At 44.5% G+C, this 15,305-nt stretch overlaps 1 protein-coding gene across 3 annotated transcripts in view; it reads left to right on the forward strand.

The window, feature by feature from the left end:
* PSTPIP1 (proline-serine-threonine phosphatase interacting protein 1) overlaps positions 1-13,007 on the forward strand; it is a 54,660-nt gene extending 41,653 nt beyond the window's left edge. For all 3 annotated transcript variants that reach the window (XM_085588463.1, XM_021543408.4, XM_085588464.1), the window contains 7 exons: positions 690-769; positions 3,099-3,197; positions 3,707-3,803; positions 6,513-6,597; positions 8,117-8,187; positions 9,382-9,479; positions 11,019-13,007. In XM_085588463.1, the coding sequence (XP_085444589.1) occupies positions 690-769; positions 3,099-3,197; positions 3,707-3,803; positions 6,513-6,597; positions 8,117-8,187; positions 9,382-9,479; positions 11,019-11,150 (662 nt within the window). In that variant the 3' untranslated portion in view covers positions 11,151-13,007. The remainder of the gene's footprint in view (positions 1-689; positions 770-3,098; positions 3,198-3,706; positions 3,804-6,512; positions 6,598-8,116; positions 8,188-9,381; positions 9,480-11,018) is intronic.
* The last annotated feature ends 2,298 nt before the right edge of the window (positions 13,008-15,305 follow it).

Here is a 15,305-nt window from a genome sequence, read left to right on the forward strand (position 1 = left end):
AAATCTGAATGAAGAAGCCTCTGAAGAGCAGCAGCCTGACAATCATTGGCATTCACTCCCCACTGTGGAAATGCCAGTGTCCTGCTTGCATTAAAGAATTCATAGAAGACTTCCTTTAGGGACATCATCCAGGAAAGAAAAGCTCTTCTTGAAGCAAGTTTGAAAGCACACTAGACACTCAAATTGCCCTGAGGCAGCCCAAATCTCATTCCCCATGCCCATGGCATGAGCACAGTAGTGATCTGCAGCTACAAATGTGTGTATGCCCAGGACAGGCCAGCACACAGCTGAGCTGGCTCAGGAGCTCAAGCTTGTGCCTCCCATGGAATAGCTTACACTAAATCACATGGCTCACCTGGCTGGCTTGGAATGAAAAGAGCCTAAGGATACTCAGTGCCCAAGCATGGTCCAGGCTCTTCATCTCTGAATTGTGTTACCCCTACTGTAAAGTTTATAACTGATCTGCAAGCCATACAGAGAATCCTTACTCTAGTACATAGCTACAAAGAAAAGAACCCAGTAATTATTGTGCCCCACCAGTTCCAAGTTCACATATTCTTGTGATACTGAAGCAAAGCACAGGCCTGAAATGCAGGAATCACAGGAAAGGCCCAATAGGAGGAAAGTGAGAAAGGCTGTATCACTTTTTCCCTGACTGTTGGGTTTCTGTTCTGTGTCTGTGTTTACAGAGAATGTTTACAAACAGAACATCGAGCAGCTGGATAAGGTCAGGACAGAGTGGGAACAGGAACATATCAAAACCTGTGAGGTAAACCTTGATTTTCACAGCGATGTTTGCACACTCTTTATTTTATCCCATTGGAAGATTTCAGTCTAAGGCCTGAAATGTCATCCCAAGAGTTTTGCTGTTTGCTTTATGTGTAATCTCAACAGATGTCTTTGCAAAATTACTGCAGAAACTAGGGCTTATTTAGACATAGCTGCTCCTGTATCACTGACATTCTCCTTGCTTGGTCAGCATAGCTATGTAAAAATAAAGGAGTGGAATAAGTGCAGAAGTGAGAAAGGTGGAGCAATATATGAGCTGCTACATACCCCAGTCACTCTTCATGTTTCATAGCACTTTAAATTTACCTGCAAGAATATTTGTCTTTTGCCATGAAATAATCTTTCAGTTGAAAGGCAGTGGTAGAGAAGTCTCTGTCTCCATTTTACTGAGGATGGACAAGGAGATTTGCACTTGGCTATTAAGTTTTGCACAACAATTTAGAGGAACTGGTTGGCATCCAAATCAGCCACTCATTTGATCACAGTAATCCTTCAAGTACATTTGCCCATCTGCTAAAGTCAGATTTTGCTATATTTACTTGTTGCAGACTTTATTTCCACATAAAATAAAATGCCAGGAGCATACATCTCCAGTTCTCTGCTTCATCTTAAATATTCCCTCTCTGAGAGGACTGAAAAGCCTCACAACTGGCAAAGACATTTCCACAGATATTATGCTAAGCCTTAGTCTTCCAAAGAGGCATATTTTCTCCCTTCTTAAAAAGCCAACAAACCAGTGAAGCATCCACAACCTCACACTCTTTTTTGTCCCATACAGCTAAATCCTGGCCAGCTCACAGAGCTTGTGACCTGCCCACTGCTTAATCCAAACAGCCATTCATAAAGCAAGGACATCCTTAATGCCTTCTTTTAAAAGTGCTTGTAGAGAGAAGAACTGATACTCTTTGGTTTTTTTGGTGTTTATTTTTGTTTGTTTGTTTGTTTTTGTTGTTGTTGTTTTTAACTAGCAATTAGTACAAAAAGCAGCTTAGAATCCTACACTTGTGGCTGCAGAGTGGGAAATCTGGAAGGGCTGGGGTTGCTTGGGTCTGTAACTGAGTGCTGGACAACCACAGCCTGAAAATGCTGGCTGGCAAGTGGCAGCTCTGGGGTGGCCTTTGTCACAGGGGCTGTGCCACACTGGCATGGGACTTCAGCAGCACCAGGGATGTGTCAAACACAACACCCAGCTGTGCTTGTCTGGGTGCTGACAGGGGCTTGAAGCCCAGAGTCACTACACTTCCCTCTTGCATTGACTGCATTTCCTGACAGGACACCATTGACCTGGAAAATTCCCCCTTGGCTCTGGTGCTGTTTCAGCAGCCTTGATGGCCACAGCCTTTCTGTTCAGAATGAGCTTTGAAATGGTCATTCTCCACTTGCAGGTTCTCTTTTAAAGCTTTTACCCTCAGAAACCAGTCCCCACAGCAGCTTACTTCCCTGACAGATTCCTTCTTTTAGGTTTCTTTAGTCAGTAAGTTATTAGATGGCAGGATGCATACCCAACTGAGTGTTCTGATGAATGTTGTACACATTTGTGGTGTTCTGGACATAATTACTAGCAAACAGAGATGGAGACAGATGGTTGAAAGCATCTGAGATTTTCACACCTCATAGAAAACCAAAACGTTGTTCTACTTTTAACAGTACAACGTAGAGATCAGGGTGATTTGGGTTTTTTTTAATAAGTTTTTAAAGAAAGAGTTTATCTGCCTCTTCCCCCAAATTGGTTCACACTTCTCTCTCTGCCCCCTTCATTCTTCATAAGCAGTGCAGCAACATGAGGAAGCCAGACAGATGAAGGAAGATAATAACTCTGAAGACAGAAAAATACCTTCTCTTTACCACAAAAATAACCTTTGATATGCAGAGTCAAGTCCAGAGACCCTCAAGTACTTTTAAAAGAGAAAAGTTTAGAGAGGCATTTTAGATGGCAGAGGTGGATAGTTTTTTCTCTGCCTCTAACATAAATACAGCCCTTTCATGCCAGTACTGATCTGTTAAACATCCAGATTTCAGTGTGATGGGCAGACAGGACCCTGCCTCTGAAATCCTCAACAGCAGAGGTAGCAGTCAAATCCAGATCTGGATTCCTCTCCCCTGCTTTGTTTTTGTCTCTAAAAAATAACTTTAATTTGGTGCAACCAATTAGAACAATTTTTTGAGCACAAATAGTAGATGTAGTTTCTCCACCAATTGAAAAAATATCCTTTACCCATGGTGCCCTCAGACAGAATAGGTTTGCATCCCCAGCCCTGTCCCAGCCTGCAAAGCCACAAGGCTACATCACCTTTCCTGTTTGGCTTTAGGTCTTCCAGCTGCAGGAGTGCGACCGCATCACGATCCTGCGGAACTCGCTGTGGGTGCACTGCAACCAGCTGTCCCTGCAGTGTGTGAAGGATGATGAGGTACAGCCTGCCCTGCCCTTCTCTGCTGGGCTGGCTCCAGGGGAATATCCCACTCCTGTTCTCCCAGATGTAATCCAGATGCATTCTGCATGCAGGCTTGGTGGCACTCACACGTCTCCTCCTTGGTGTGCTGGAGAACGCTTCCTGCTACCAAATACTGCTACCAGTATATTTGGGCTCTGACACAATTTCAAAAAAGGCATCCAGTCATGGCCTCAAAACTGGAAGATATAAAGAATACTCTAGAGATTTGACTTTGAATTGCTGTTTCCTGTTATTAATTTCTTTATTGAAAAGTTCTGGACTGTCTTTGTCCTGCTCTCTTTAAAGACTATCCAGAGCACAAAGAGGTGTGTTTACAAGAATATTGGTACAGGGGGCAAGCTAAAGATCAGCCATATACCAAGTAAAAAGTATTTCTTAAGGGGACAATTACTACAAGAGCATTATTTGTTAATTCAACATGAAAGGTTAAAAGTTAAATTAAACTCTTGGATTTTGTTTTGTAGATGTATGAAGAGGTTCGGGTCAGCTTGGAGAACTGTGTTGTAGAGTCAGACATAGACTACTTCATTAAGACAAAAATGACAGGAACACAACCTCCAGGTAATTATTCCTACTGATCTTGTCAGATGGCTTGTGCAGTACACGTCCTTAGGAAGTGAAACCAGCTGGAGGAATTTCTGCTCCAACTTTTTGTTCCCACCTGCAGTGCTCACTTCCCCCACACTGTGCTGCCATCGCTGCCTGAGTGATGCTCTAAGTGGGATAGCAGAATGATCCAGCTTAAAAATAACCCTCCAAGGAAGGAAAAACTTGTTTTGGCTTTGCAGCCAGGCTCATTTCACAGTACAGCTGAATTGACACCACTAAGGAGGTGGCAAATTGCCTTGCAGAAATGGCAACTTCAGCTTCCTGCAGTGGTGACAAGGCAGAGCCACCCTACCACATAACTGCACCCCAGTGTCCCCTTGGCAGAGGTGCTGCTTCTTCATTTGCAGCAGAGAGAAAATCCAGTTTTCTATTCTGTTCCACATGCCCAATGGGGAATAACAAATCTGCTCTCAGGAAGTTGTTTGCATAAACCAAGACTCTGGGAGAAATTCTGAATTAAATTGGCTTTGTCCCAGCACACAGAACTCTGCCCATTCAAGCCAAAGCTGCCTTTTCCTTGACTTCAGTGCTCAAAACCCCTGGTCTGAAATGGAGGTCAACCCACCACGAGGCAAGAGCAGATAGAAAATGAAAACCTGCTGCTCCAGGGTAGGAGTTGTCCAAGCACTCCTTAGCAAAGGAGCTGCCTGATGTGTCACACGGCCAGACACAAACCACACCCGAGTGCTTCCACAGGCAACAAAAGAGAGTTACATAAACCCTGCCATGCTGGGAGTTGTACAGGTACAACCCAGCAGTGTGAGGGCCTGAGCCCTGGGTGATTATCAATTATCAATTATCAATTATCAATTGTCTCCTACAAAAACAAGTTCCACTCCTTTGATTTCACTGCAGAGCTCAAGGCTGGCAGGAATTGCACCCCAGAACCTTCTCCAGCAGAGCTGGGTGCTGCCACTAATTCAGCACTGAGCTGAGGCCTGCTTTTCACTCAGCCTTTTTGCCATTACTCTTGTGGTGGCTAAAAATTAGGAGTTGGGGAATTTTTAAAAACTAATATATTGCTGCTGGTGTACTGGACGCCATTTTGCTGCTATAGTTTGTTCTTCACATACAAGATTTAAATTCACTGATACAGGAGAATTTACCTAGGAAAATTAAATTTGCAGTAGCAGAAAGGAGAACTGTGCCTCGCATCAGTATGAAACAACTTCTGTATACTAAGAAATGTGTAATTCTCAGCTAGTTTTTTGGGTTTTTTTTGTTTGTTTGGTTGTTTTTTTTTTTGGGGTTTTGTTTGTTTGTTTTTTGTTTTGTTTTGTTTAGGTTTTTGGGGTTTTTTTCCAATTTGAGATTTGTCATTCTCCACTCACCTAGGAAATTTCTATAAAAATATTTTGGCCATGTCAGAGTCATTTCTAATAAGAACTAGGTGGAAAAAAACCTCGAGAACTTTATGAAATGCAAAGAAAAACCTGACTTGCTTTTTTGTTGTTTATTTTTGCCACCTTCTAGAAGATTACATGTTCTGGAAGCAATATCCTCATTTTTCCACAGCTCTGGGCAATGAGTTTGCACTGTAGCACATGGTGAGCTGTTGATCTGTGCTATTATTTGCAAAATGCAGGAGGAAGCTCACGTGTAATTTTGCATTGTGTGGCAGAAGACCTTCATCCTGACCAAACCTCCTTGATGGTCTTGCTCCCTTCCTTCCCTACCCAGTCTTACAGTGCCCTCTAGACTGGAAACTGCACCAAGGTGACAATGCAGAAGGGCAACAGGAGACCCTTAAATTGGTCAGAAAACTCCCTAATTACTATAAGTCTTATTTGTAGGGATTCTTCACACTCTCTAGCTCTGTGTGCCTGCTCTGCTTAGTAGCTTGGCTGACGCAGTGTGAGAATGTCAACATAACCCTTAGCCCAAGCCTGTCTTTCTTACCTTGCTGGTATCAGGGCAGAGATAAAACCCTATCACGGGCTTCACTCATGTGTGCTTGGCTCACACTGAACAGGCAGAAAGGCTGTGCGGCCACAGCTGTGAGAACTGCACTGGGAGCTCCGGGATGGCAAATAAATCCATCTGTAACTGTTCCATCTGTAAAGTTACACTTGGAAATGGTTTGAATTTCACCCTTAACGACACCATAGGGGAGAGCAACGGAACTGCAACCTAAATGTGTTTGCGAGAAGAAAATCCAGATATCTCTGGGTAAACAGCAAATAAGCTCTCAGGAGGCAGACGGAGGAGATAGGAAAGGTGGGGAAACACACAAGCAAACACCAGGAAATTGCTCGTTATTGCTTCAGGCAATATCACTCAGAAATCTCCCCGGCTCTGACAAAAAATTCCTGACTGGATACACTGAGGAAAGAAGAAACAAAATGGGCTGCAACAAATTCTGCCATGACCACGGTTTAGGGCACTCAATGGCCATACAGTGCCCCCTCAATAGTAGAAACAGCCACGGAGGAACAGCTTTCCTCAGCAGGGCGGTCACAGCTCCTGGCATGGGCCGGGGGTGCCTTGCCACCAGGCTGCTTACAGCCACTGCCACGGCTTCTGCCAAGCCTCGGGCTCCGCCGAGCTGCTCCAGCCAGGTCCAGGTGAGGGCAGACAGGTGCTGCCCCGTTTGCTCCAGGTCACAACGTTTTCTCACAGCGTTTCCTGTTCGAACATGTGTTTTTTATCGCCCTGCCGCAGATGCCATAGGCTACGAGAGCTACTACAGCCGAGAGCCCCGCCGGCGCAGCAGCAGCCCCACGCAGTCCTGCGGCGTGATCAAGAGGTGAGCGGCGCTTCCCGGGCGGGGCTGCTCCAGCTCGGCAGCCCTGCCCGGTGACAAAGCACCTCGTGGAAAGTTATTGCTTCCTCCACTGTGGCAAGAGGCAACTAGGTACCAGTAAATGTGACTGGACAGAAGACGGTATGAAACTGGAGTGAGAGTCATTTTGCCGTGCCCCAGTGGGAGGAGGGACAGGGGATGAGTTCATCGCACAATAACTTGGCCAGCAATGGGGAGCAGACGTTTGTTTCCTCTTTCCTACTGAGTCAGGGCACTTAGCAACAAAACCAGTTTGTTCCCGGGAGGGTAAAGGTGAATCCGGCTGGGAGCAGAGGCTGGAAGAACTTTCCTTTGGGGCCATTCCTCCATGCTCAGCACCACTCAGCTGAGCAGAACAAAAAGCTGCTCTCTCTTTCTGGATCAAAGAGCTGCTCTGTCTGGATAGTGGAAAAACTGTGATGATTAGGGAGGCAATTTTCCTTATTCTGATCGATTTGTGCTGGTAAATGTTAGAACATGGATGCAGTTATAACAGCAGAAGAACGTGGTGGCTCTATTGGTTTAAATATTTTATACTTAAATGGCAAATTCACAGTGGGGAGGGCATTGCAGTTAAAGCAGAAGAGATTTATATTTTAACAAGCCCTATGACATGGCAAAGACAAGAATTAGGCAGTGATCTCTCATCTGGAATGTGGTCCAGGCTTGCCAGGGAGCTGGTCAGGGTTGTACACAATGCTTTGTTTTTCAGCTGGAAACTGGATCTTCTCTAATAACGAATTCAGTGCTGCATCCTGTGCAGTTACATAAGACAATTGCACTGCCATTCAGAGCACCACTGTGAGCAGCATGGGCAGGGACCTGGAGAGACTCAGCCTGAGTCCTCCAGGAACTCCTGAGATAGGATATCCATTTTCCAGAAAAATGGAATGTTCTCTAGCTGAAAAATCAGACCCTTTAAATATGCCTTAAGCATGCAATGCTATTTCTATCTCTGCTTGAGAATTCGAACTCATTTTCTCACTTTACTTAGTCTTCAGTACCCAGCTGTGATATAGGAAATAACTAGGGATAGATTAAAATAAAAATTCACTTAAACTCACAGCTTTTAGAAAGGCTTGTTACACAAGCTCTGTATTTTAAATTGTATCAGGGTTTTCCTTAAACACAAAGAGATGTTAATATCTTAAAAGCAACTGACAATTTTCGTAATTTTAATTTTGTGATGTTAATTGGAGTTTCACACCACGAGCCTTCGGCTCTACAAAAAATATTCTCTGCTGTGTTTCATGCACAATTTAGTGAAGCCTGATGTTGCAATAGTCTGCTGCATTTTTAAAATACATTTTAAAGGAAGGTAAATATATCTACAGCATAAAAGAAAATAGAAGGCCATGGGAAGAGATGACATCTACTCTGTGAAGCAGATGGAGGGAAGGCTGAGTCAGAGAGCTGAGATGAAGGAATGCTCATATCCAACCTTGTTCACTCATTTTGGTTTTGGCTTCTCTTGGTTCTGCAGATTCTCTGGACTACTGCATGGGAGCAGCAAAAACAACACAGAAACTGCCACTCCTTCAGCCCCTCCTCTGGGTATGCTCCGCAGGAAATCAGTTTACCAGATGTGTTTGTTTAAGATTGTGTTGCTAAACCAGGCTTTGACAAGGAGCAGAAACGTACAGCAGATATTCACAAGTTGGCCGGCAAGAGTAGTCTGGAAATTAATTTTGCTTGGATGTGTATTAACAGATTTCCCAGTTTAAAGTGCAAAATAACCCATAGAGTCTTCAAAACCTCCGTCTAGGCCGGGGGGGCTGTACATTCAGAGCAGCAGCCTGACACAGATAGTAGTTTTCTCCTTGTGTAGCATAACTACCACTAAAAAGCCCCACAGAATACATAAAATTTTTAACACACCAGGCACATGGCTTATGAATACAAATACCCATCTCACCTCACAGTTGCACTGCTGCTTTGTAATCCTTATAACTAGGAATTTATCAATGATATTTAAAACACAGTATTTTCACTATGTAAAAGGTAACAATTTATGACATTTTTATTGATTTGATAGTAAACAAAAGCATTTTAACTGTAGTCCATACCAAAAGAAAAGTTGTTTTCAAACAGCTTTAAAATCAACTGCCTCTGTCAGACCTGCCTGCTTGGGCACCCAGAAGCACAGCCCAGACTCTCTCTTGTGCTGCTGGTGCTCAGCAGGGGAAGCCCCCAGACAGATGCTGGGAAGGAATGAGATGTTTCCCTAATTACAACAAGCTGTATTAAAATATCTGCAAAAAAAGTTATATCCATGACAAATAACTATGTGAGAACTACATAAACCAGTGGAAAATGTCTGGTGACCCATTGGCACAATGTTTTCCATTTTTCTCTATTGGAAAAGGAAAGTCCTGTGTGAGCCGGGGAGCTACTGGAATTTTATACCCCCAGTAGCAACATTGTTAAACCATTTTAATCAGTGTTTCCCTCCTTGGATGACTTGGATTGTGTTTTACCAGGGGGAACCTTTTTCCCAACCTGAGGCTAAAGCTGGTTTCTGACCTCCCACAAAGTTCAGTGGGTGTATTGTCATCCCATCAATGGGGGACTGTTTTTGTGCAAGATGTACCTACAGTTCACAGCAGCTTTTCTGTATGTGTGCATCTCCAGGCAGAGAGAGAACAGAAACCCTTGTATTTGTGAACTCTTGCATATGATCCCACACTTCTATAAGCAACTGAACTCTTTCTGTGCTGGGTATTTCTTTCTGATTTCCCCCCCTTGCAGAGAGAACAGAAGGAGTCTATGCATCCATTTTTGTCAATGAAAAAGCTGAGATCACATCATCACAGGACTACAGAGTACTTTATGACTACACAGCACAGGTAAAAAAAAGTGTTTATTTCAAAATAAACACTTTAGAGTACCACATTTAAAATAAGTGACGCTGACTGAAACATCCTCAAAGTGTAAATTCTGTGAAGGAAATGTTACTGTCATCTTACAGCCAGGGACAGAATCTGTCCTGCTGCAGTTTAGCACACTGGCTCTGCATGCTGGAGAGGACAGAATCCCATAAAGGACATTCTTTCCCTGTACTTCCATGTTGCAAGCTGCAGAATCACAGTGGATGTGGTTCATCTGCCAACTCAAAGAGAACAACTACATCCTTAACTGGGATATGGAGCTCTCCCTGCCTCCAGTCCTAACTAGACAGAATACCCTTAGTAATGGGTTGCAAATGGAGTGGTTATAAATATTTGCTAATTCAGATGGACTCCAGAACCTGGACTCCAACCCCACTTGTTTTACATGTCAGTTTAAAAACAGCATCCAGGAAGTCTCATGTCTCAGTGCAGAGAGAGCCTCACACCAAGGCACTGCCACCAACAGCCAACATTGAAGAAATGTGAGAGTAACAAAATAGATAAGTGCCAGATAAATTATGAAAACAGAGAAAAAAGCTCAAAAGGAGCACTTTCCTTTAGGTACAGCAGTATTCCAACACCTTTTATTTGATGTTGGGTTTTATTTTTACTTAATTTTAAACTTTCTTTTGTTATTTACATGAAATTTAATGCAAGCACAGTTGAAAGCACCTCACTGTTAATGGCAGCTCCCCTAAGGAGACTACTGGATCACCTCATTACTCCAGGAGTCTCTTAAAACTGTGCCACACAGGGATATTCCCTGCTGAGAAAAGAGCCTCTTATTACCTTTAGTATATTGTACATTGAGGCCTCTCACTTTTTGAGTCTGTTCTTACCTACTCAGGTGCATTAAATTCAGTTTTAGCTGACACCTCAAACATCTCTGGAAGCCTCCCTTATGCTGTTTTCTATTTACTACACTGTGGGCAGCAAAGTGGTTTCTTATGGAAAATGGAACAGCACCAGTGAACACTGATGGCTGCCTGGGAGCTCAGGGAGAGTTTATTTGCAACTACTGCATTTGTCTGGGGATGAAAGTCACTGCTGTCCAAGAGTCACTGTCCCCCATTGGTCACTGCTGTCCCTGCTGAAAGAACTGAGAGACCTATTTCAGGCATGGATTAGCAGAGGCACTGTTATCCCCCTTAGGAATTAAGCTGTGCTCTGTTTTATTTAGCAGCACCTGCAGACTATGCAGGTCATGGTGAGCTGCTGTAGGAGAGTGGTGTTTAACCCTTTCTGCATGTCCCCAGTGATAAAACCATTAGGTTGTGCAGGAGGAGACACCACAGAGGCTGGGGAAATCTTAAAGAGCATCTTAAAGAAATAGCCAAAATGCTTAATCCCTCACTGTCTGGTATTTCAGAACCAGAAGGACACTGGCAGAATGTTGATAAAGAGCAGGATTTAAAAAAGCCCCAAAGCCCCACCAGATACTTCTTAGGCCCTCCTGTGCTCTCAACAAGCCACATTCCTTTCCCTGTCTCCTTTCAGAACGTGGATGAACTGGACATCAGTGAAGGAGACACCGTGGTCGTCATCGCAGAAAACGAGGACGGCTGGTGGACAGCAGAAAGGAACGGGCAGCGAGGCTTCGTGCCAGGCTCTTACCTTGAAAAGCTTTGATGAAAAGGAGCCCCAGTCCTCAGACTTTACAAATATTCTGTTACTGAAAACAACCAGCACACAAGGTCTGCTTCAGCTGACCAAGAGCATCCCAATAATAATGTTTTCTACAACTACCACTCAGGAAATAACCAACTGACCATGCTTTTCTCTCCCTTGCTCCTGCCTCATCCCATTACTCTCCAGGCCTACACTATCTGAAAAAAAAACCATCTTTACTTCTGAGAGATTAGGGCTTGCATGTTTTGGCACAGTCCTACCCTCAGCACATTGTGCTGCCAGCAGTGTTTCAAAGTTTGGCGATTCTGGGAGGAAAATCCCGCCCAGATCTCACCTGTGCAAAGGGAAAAGATCACAGAAGCAAATGCAGTTTCTGCAGGATGGAGACTGTCCCCAGCCAGCCTGGGAACCACCCTTATGGTCCTGACAGCCATGTTCTGTGCCACAGATCCCTTTCTCCCCATGCACAGGCCATGCTGGCATTTTTGACAGACGATAATTTATCAGTCATGGATGAAGCAGTGAATGCACCCAGAGAGAAGCACCTGAAGGACCAGGACATGTCCCTCATAGGAAAACCTGAGGCACTCCCCATCACAACCATCTCCTAACACAGTAAAATCCACACTAGCCACGGGCTCTGCTTTGCACTGGATTCTGGGACAGATGCTGGGCTCCAGGCTTGCTTTTGCCTTGGCTGGAAGGTTTCCCTAACGCCTCTCTGGGATGATGAAGTTCAAAAATCCAAAATCACAAATAGCAGCTAAGCCAAGCCTCCAGCAATGCTGCATTGCCCTGAATCCTCTGCTCTGAGCCCCAGAGAATTGCCAGTTACCTCCCCTGCAATGCCAGCAGGGCATTCTCCCTTCCAGCCCCTCAGCCTCTCCTCCTGCCCACAGGCTGCTCTGGCTCATCTGCTGCCTGCAGCCTCTGCACTTCTGCCACTGCTGCCACAGGGACATCCTGTTCTTTGCAGCCACCTCTCATGTGCTCATTCTTCAACAAAACCTCTTCAGAGATGTTGCACTGTGCAGGTTCACTGTATTTCACAGATTTCAGCTCTATCAGTCTTTCTAGTTTAATACTTAAGAATGTTTCCAACTCTTAGTGTACTGTGCAAGTGATTGGTGGATAGTTTCTGCCATTCTTCCCTTTTCAGTATTTCAAGATAGTTAAAAAAAATTGAATCAGAGCAAACTATTTCTGGGGCCAGAATGATTGTTTGCCAAGGTTTCACGTCTTAAAACTGAATCAATACTCTGAAAATTCATCTTATTGCTACCCGAAAGGCATGGAGGAGAGAGGAACTGTGGCTCAGACACACAAAAGAAAGACAAGAGAAATTAGGACAAAATAAAAAGGTGTAATGGTCAATGCAGTCTTTTCTTAAATGAAACACAGTGAAGGTCAGAGGCACTTGCAGTATCTTATTCGAATTCTTCTTTCAAGAATGAAGCAGAAGTTGCCACAGGCCCTTTTCCTTTGGCACAGGCCCTTGTCCTTCCACACTTCCCAATCACCCCAGCACATCCACAGCAGGGCTGGAGGGCTCCGGGCCCCTGGCACCAGCACAGGCTCGGGGGTGGGATGGCACTGGAGGCAGCAGAGTGGGAGCAGCAGCACTGCCCAGGCTGGAGAGGTTGCTGTGACACACCTCAAGTGACACAAAGGTGCACAATGGCTCCAGCTTGACCAGGACAGTACGAGTGGAGGCTGCCCAACAACCACAGCATCCCTTGTTAGCTACAGCAGGAGAAGGAACCAAAAGCACAAGAGATTTAATGTATTTACTTCTTCAACACTCAATCTTCCACAAAAAAGCCTGTAATGAACCAATAAATAATAAATTTAGATGAATATTTTGCATATTATCTTAATTAAACAGAAAAAAACCAAACAACAAACCCAAAACTACTGAAATGCACCTTCTCTACTGACGTGGGACACACAGATTTTGCAGGACTTCTCACTTCTCTGGCGGCCCAACCTCACACAAAGCACTGCAGGGCCTAGTCTTGATTGCCCTGAAACCCAATTACAGATCATCTTTGCTTGCATGGACCACATGGTCTACATCACCAACAGAAAGCTGGTGGAATGGTGACTGCTGTTTCTCTCCCATCAAATCATTCCATATTTTGCTGTTTAAGTCAGGAAACCAATTTCCTGTCTACCAGTATCTTCTGTCAGGTAAACACTGTTAAATGGCAGGAGGCTATAGGTATTTCAAAATCTCCCCAGTGTCACAGCATTTGGGTCCCACATGCTAACTCCAGACTGTTCAGGAAATGAAAAACAGCAGCAATATTTTCTCATGAATCCTCTGCTTCACACTGTCTAGATATGGCTTGGAACTACTTATCAGCCAAATTCTTCAGTTTGTCCTATCTGCGTGGCAGCACTTGTCACAAATAGAACAGAGATATCTAGAAATACCCACACCCTTTGAGAACACCCACATTTCAGGTGTCATCCATCTACCCACCCCTACCAGTAGGAAAAGCAGGAAGGTCAGTTGTAGGTTACTGCTTTATTAACATCACCCTTATTAACACTTCCTCTCCAGTTTGGTAATATTTGGGCAATTAAACTGACACAATCAAGTTATCATTCAATTTTCAGCTAAGGTGGGAAGATGAAATGGGCCCTTTCCAGTGGCATTCTTATACTAAAGTCAAAACATGTATTTTGTTTTCTTTTACCATTTACTACCAATTAAGGAGAACAGGAAAACCTGTATGAAGTAACATTTAATCAATGACAACCACATGTAATTAGGAAATGTCTGCAAGTGTAGGACGAGGTCCATCTCTGCACAGAACAGACTTCTGCATATTAAGAGCCCACAGGCCAGTAGTAACAGCAAAGTAGGATGAGACTAGAAACAGAGATCCAACAGACCCAGCTCTTGGACAGCCAACACAGCCAGGCCTCCTGCCAAGTTCAGTGATTGCAAAGCCAACCAGCTTCCAGCATTTCCAACAACCAGGCAGCTAAAAGGAAGAAATGGACCTCTTCCCAGCTGAGCGTGTAGCAACAGCAGGAGCACAGTGACTGATCAAGGCTTCAAGTTTTTGCCACCTCCCCGAGGACCCCTGGCTTGAGCTCTGTAGTATGAACAACCCCAGCACACATCAGCCAAAATGGTAACAGATCATGGGCATAAACAGGAGAAACTCTTATCTTGGCTTCCTTCCTGTCTCAAGAGCTGAACTCGTGGTCTAAGCCTCCTCTCCAGAGGTAATTTTCTCCCAGTTGCTGCTCATACCTCACTGATTACTGAACGCAGTTGAAGTGGAAGCACATGGATGCCGACAGGAGATGCACTTCAGCCAAGCACCAGGTGGTGGGTGTCTGACAGGAGCCTGGGTGGGCATTGAGGAACACCCAACTCAGCACTGGTGGTAACTCACACTCTGTGGTTCCACAGAACCTCCTGGCAGGATCATTGTGCAGGTTGGAGAGCATGGGGCACTCTGCATCAGAGCAGTCCAAACACTGTATAAAAAGTCACTACTAGCCTTCAGTGTGGAATGCAACAACTCTGCATGGGACAGCACAAACTGTAGAGCCCTGAACAGCAGCCTAGACTGCTCAACACATTCTCTTTCCCCTGGCTTTCCTGTTCTCCAGCTTGCAGGGGCGGGGCATTGTCACAAGAGCAGTCACCAGCCACACAAAAACCAGTAATTCCCATGTCCTTACACAGGAACTACACTCAGCTAGTGAACAAGAAAGGAAACAAAGTTGTGATGCTGAGTCTTATCTGCCTTCTGGAAAACAAATGGCTGCTAAGGGACTGCAAGGGCTGATGGGCTGGGTTTTGTAGGGGAAGAATACTTCTGTGGAGGATTTGATTCTGGAAGAGGAATTACTGTCCTGCCTGCGGTTATGTTATTAACAAAATGCCAACACTGCATTCACTCAAGAGGGCAAATAATTACTCTATTCTTTGTTAGCAATTACATACATTCAGCAGCCAGCTCACACTTTACTCAGAGCTACAGTTATCTCCAGATTTGTGCACTCCTGGATCCCGCACAGTGCAAATCTGATCAGTTTCTAGAATAGCTGGATAATCGTATTTCCATCAAATTAGCCAGTTCCATGTGGTACAGTGCTCAAGTTGTCCTTCTACCAGCTGCTAAAGGACGG

Source organism: Lonchura striata, chromosome 10, assembly GCF_050655825.1.
Source record: "Lonchura striata isolate lonStrDom1 chromosome 10, ASM5065582v1, whole genome shotgun sequence".
Taxonomy (NCBI): domain Eukaryota; kingdom Metazoa; phylum Chordata; class Aves; order Passeriformes; family Estrildidae; genus Lonchura; species Lonchura striata.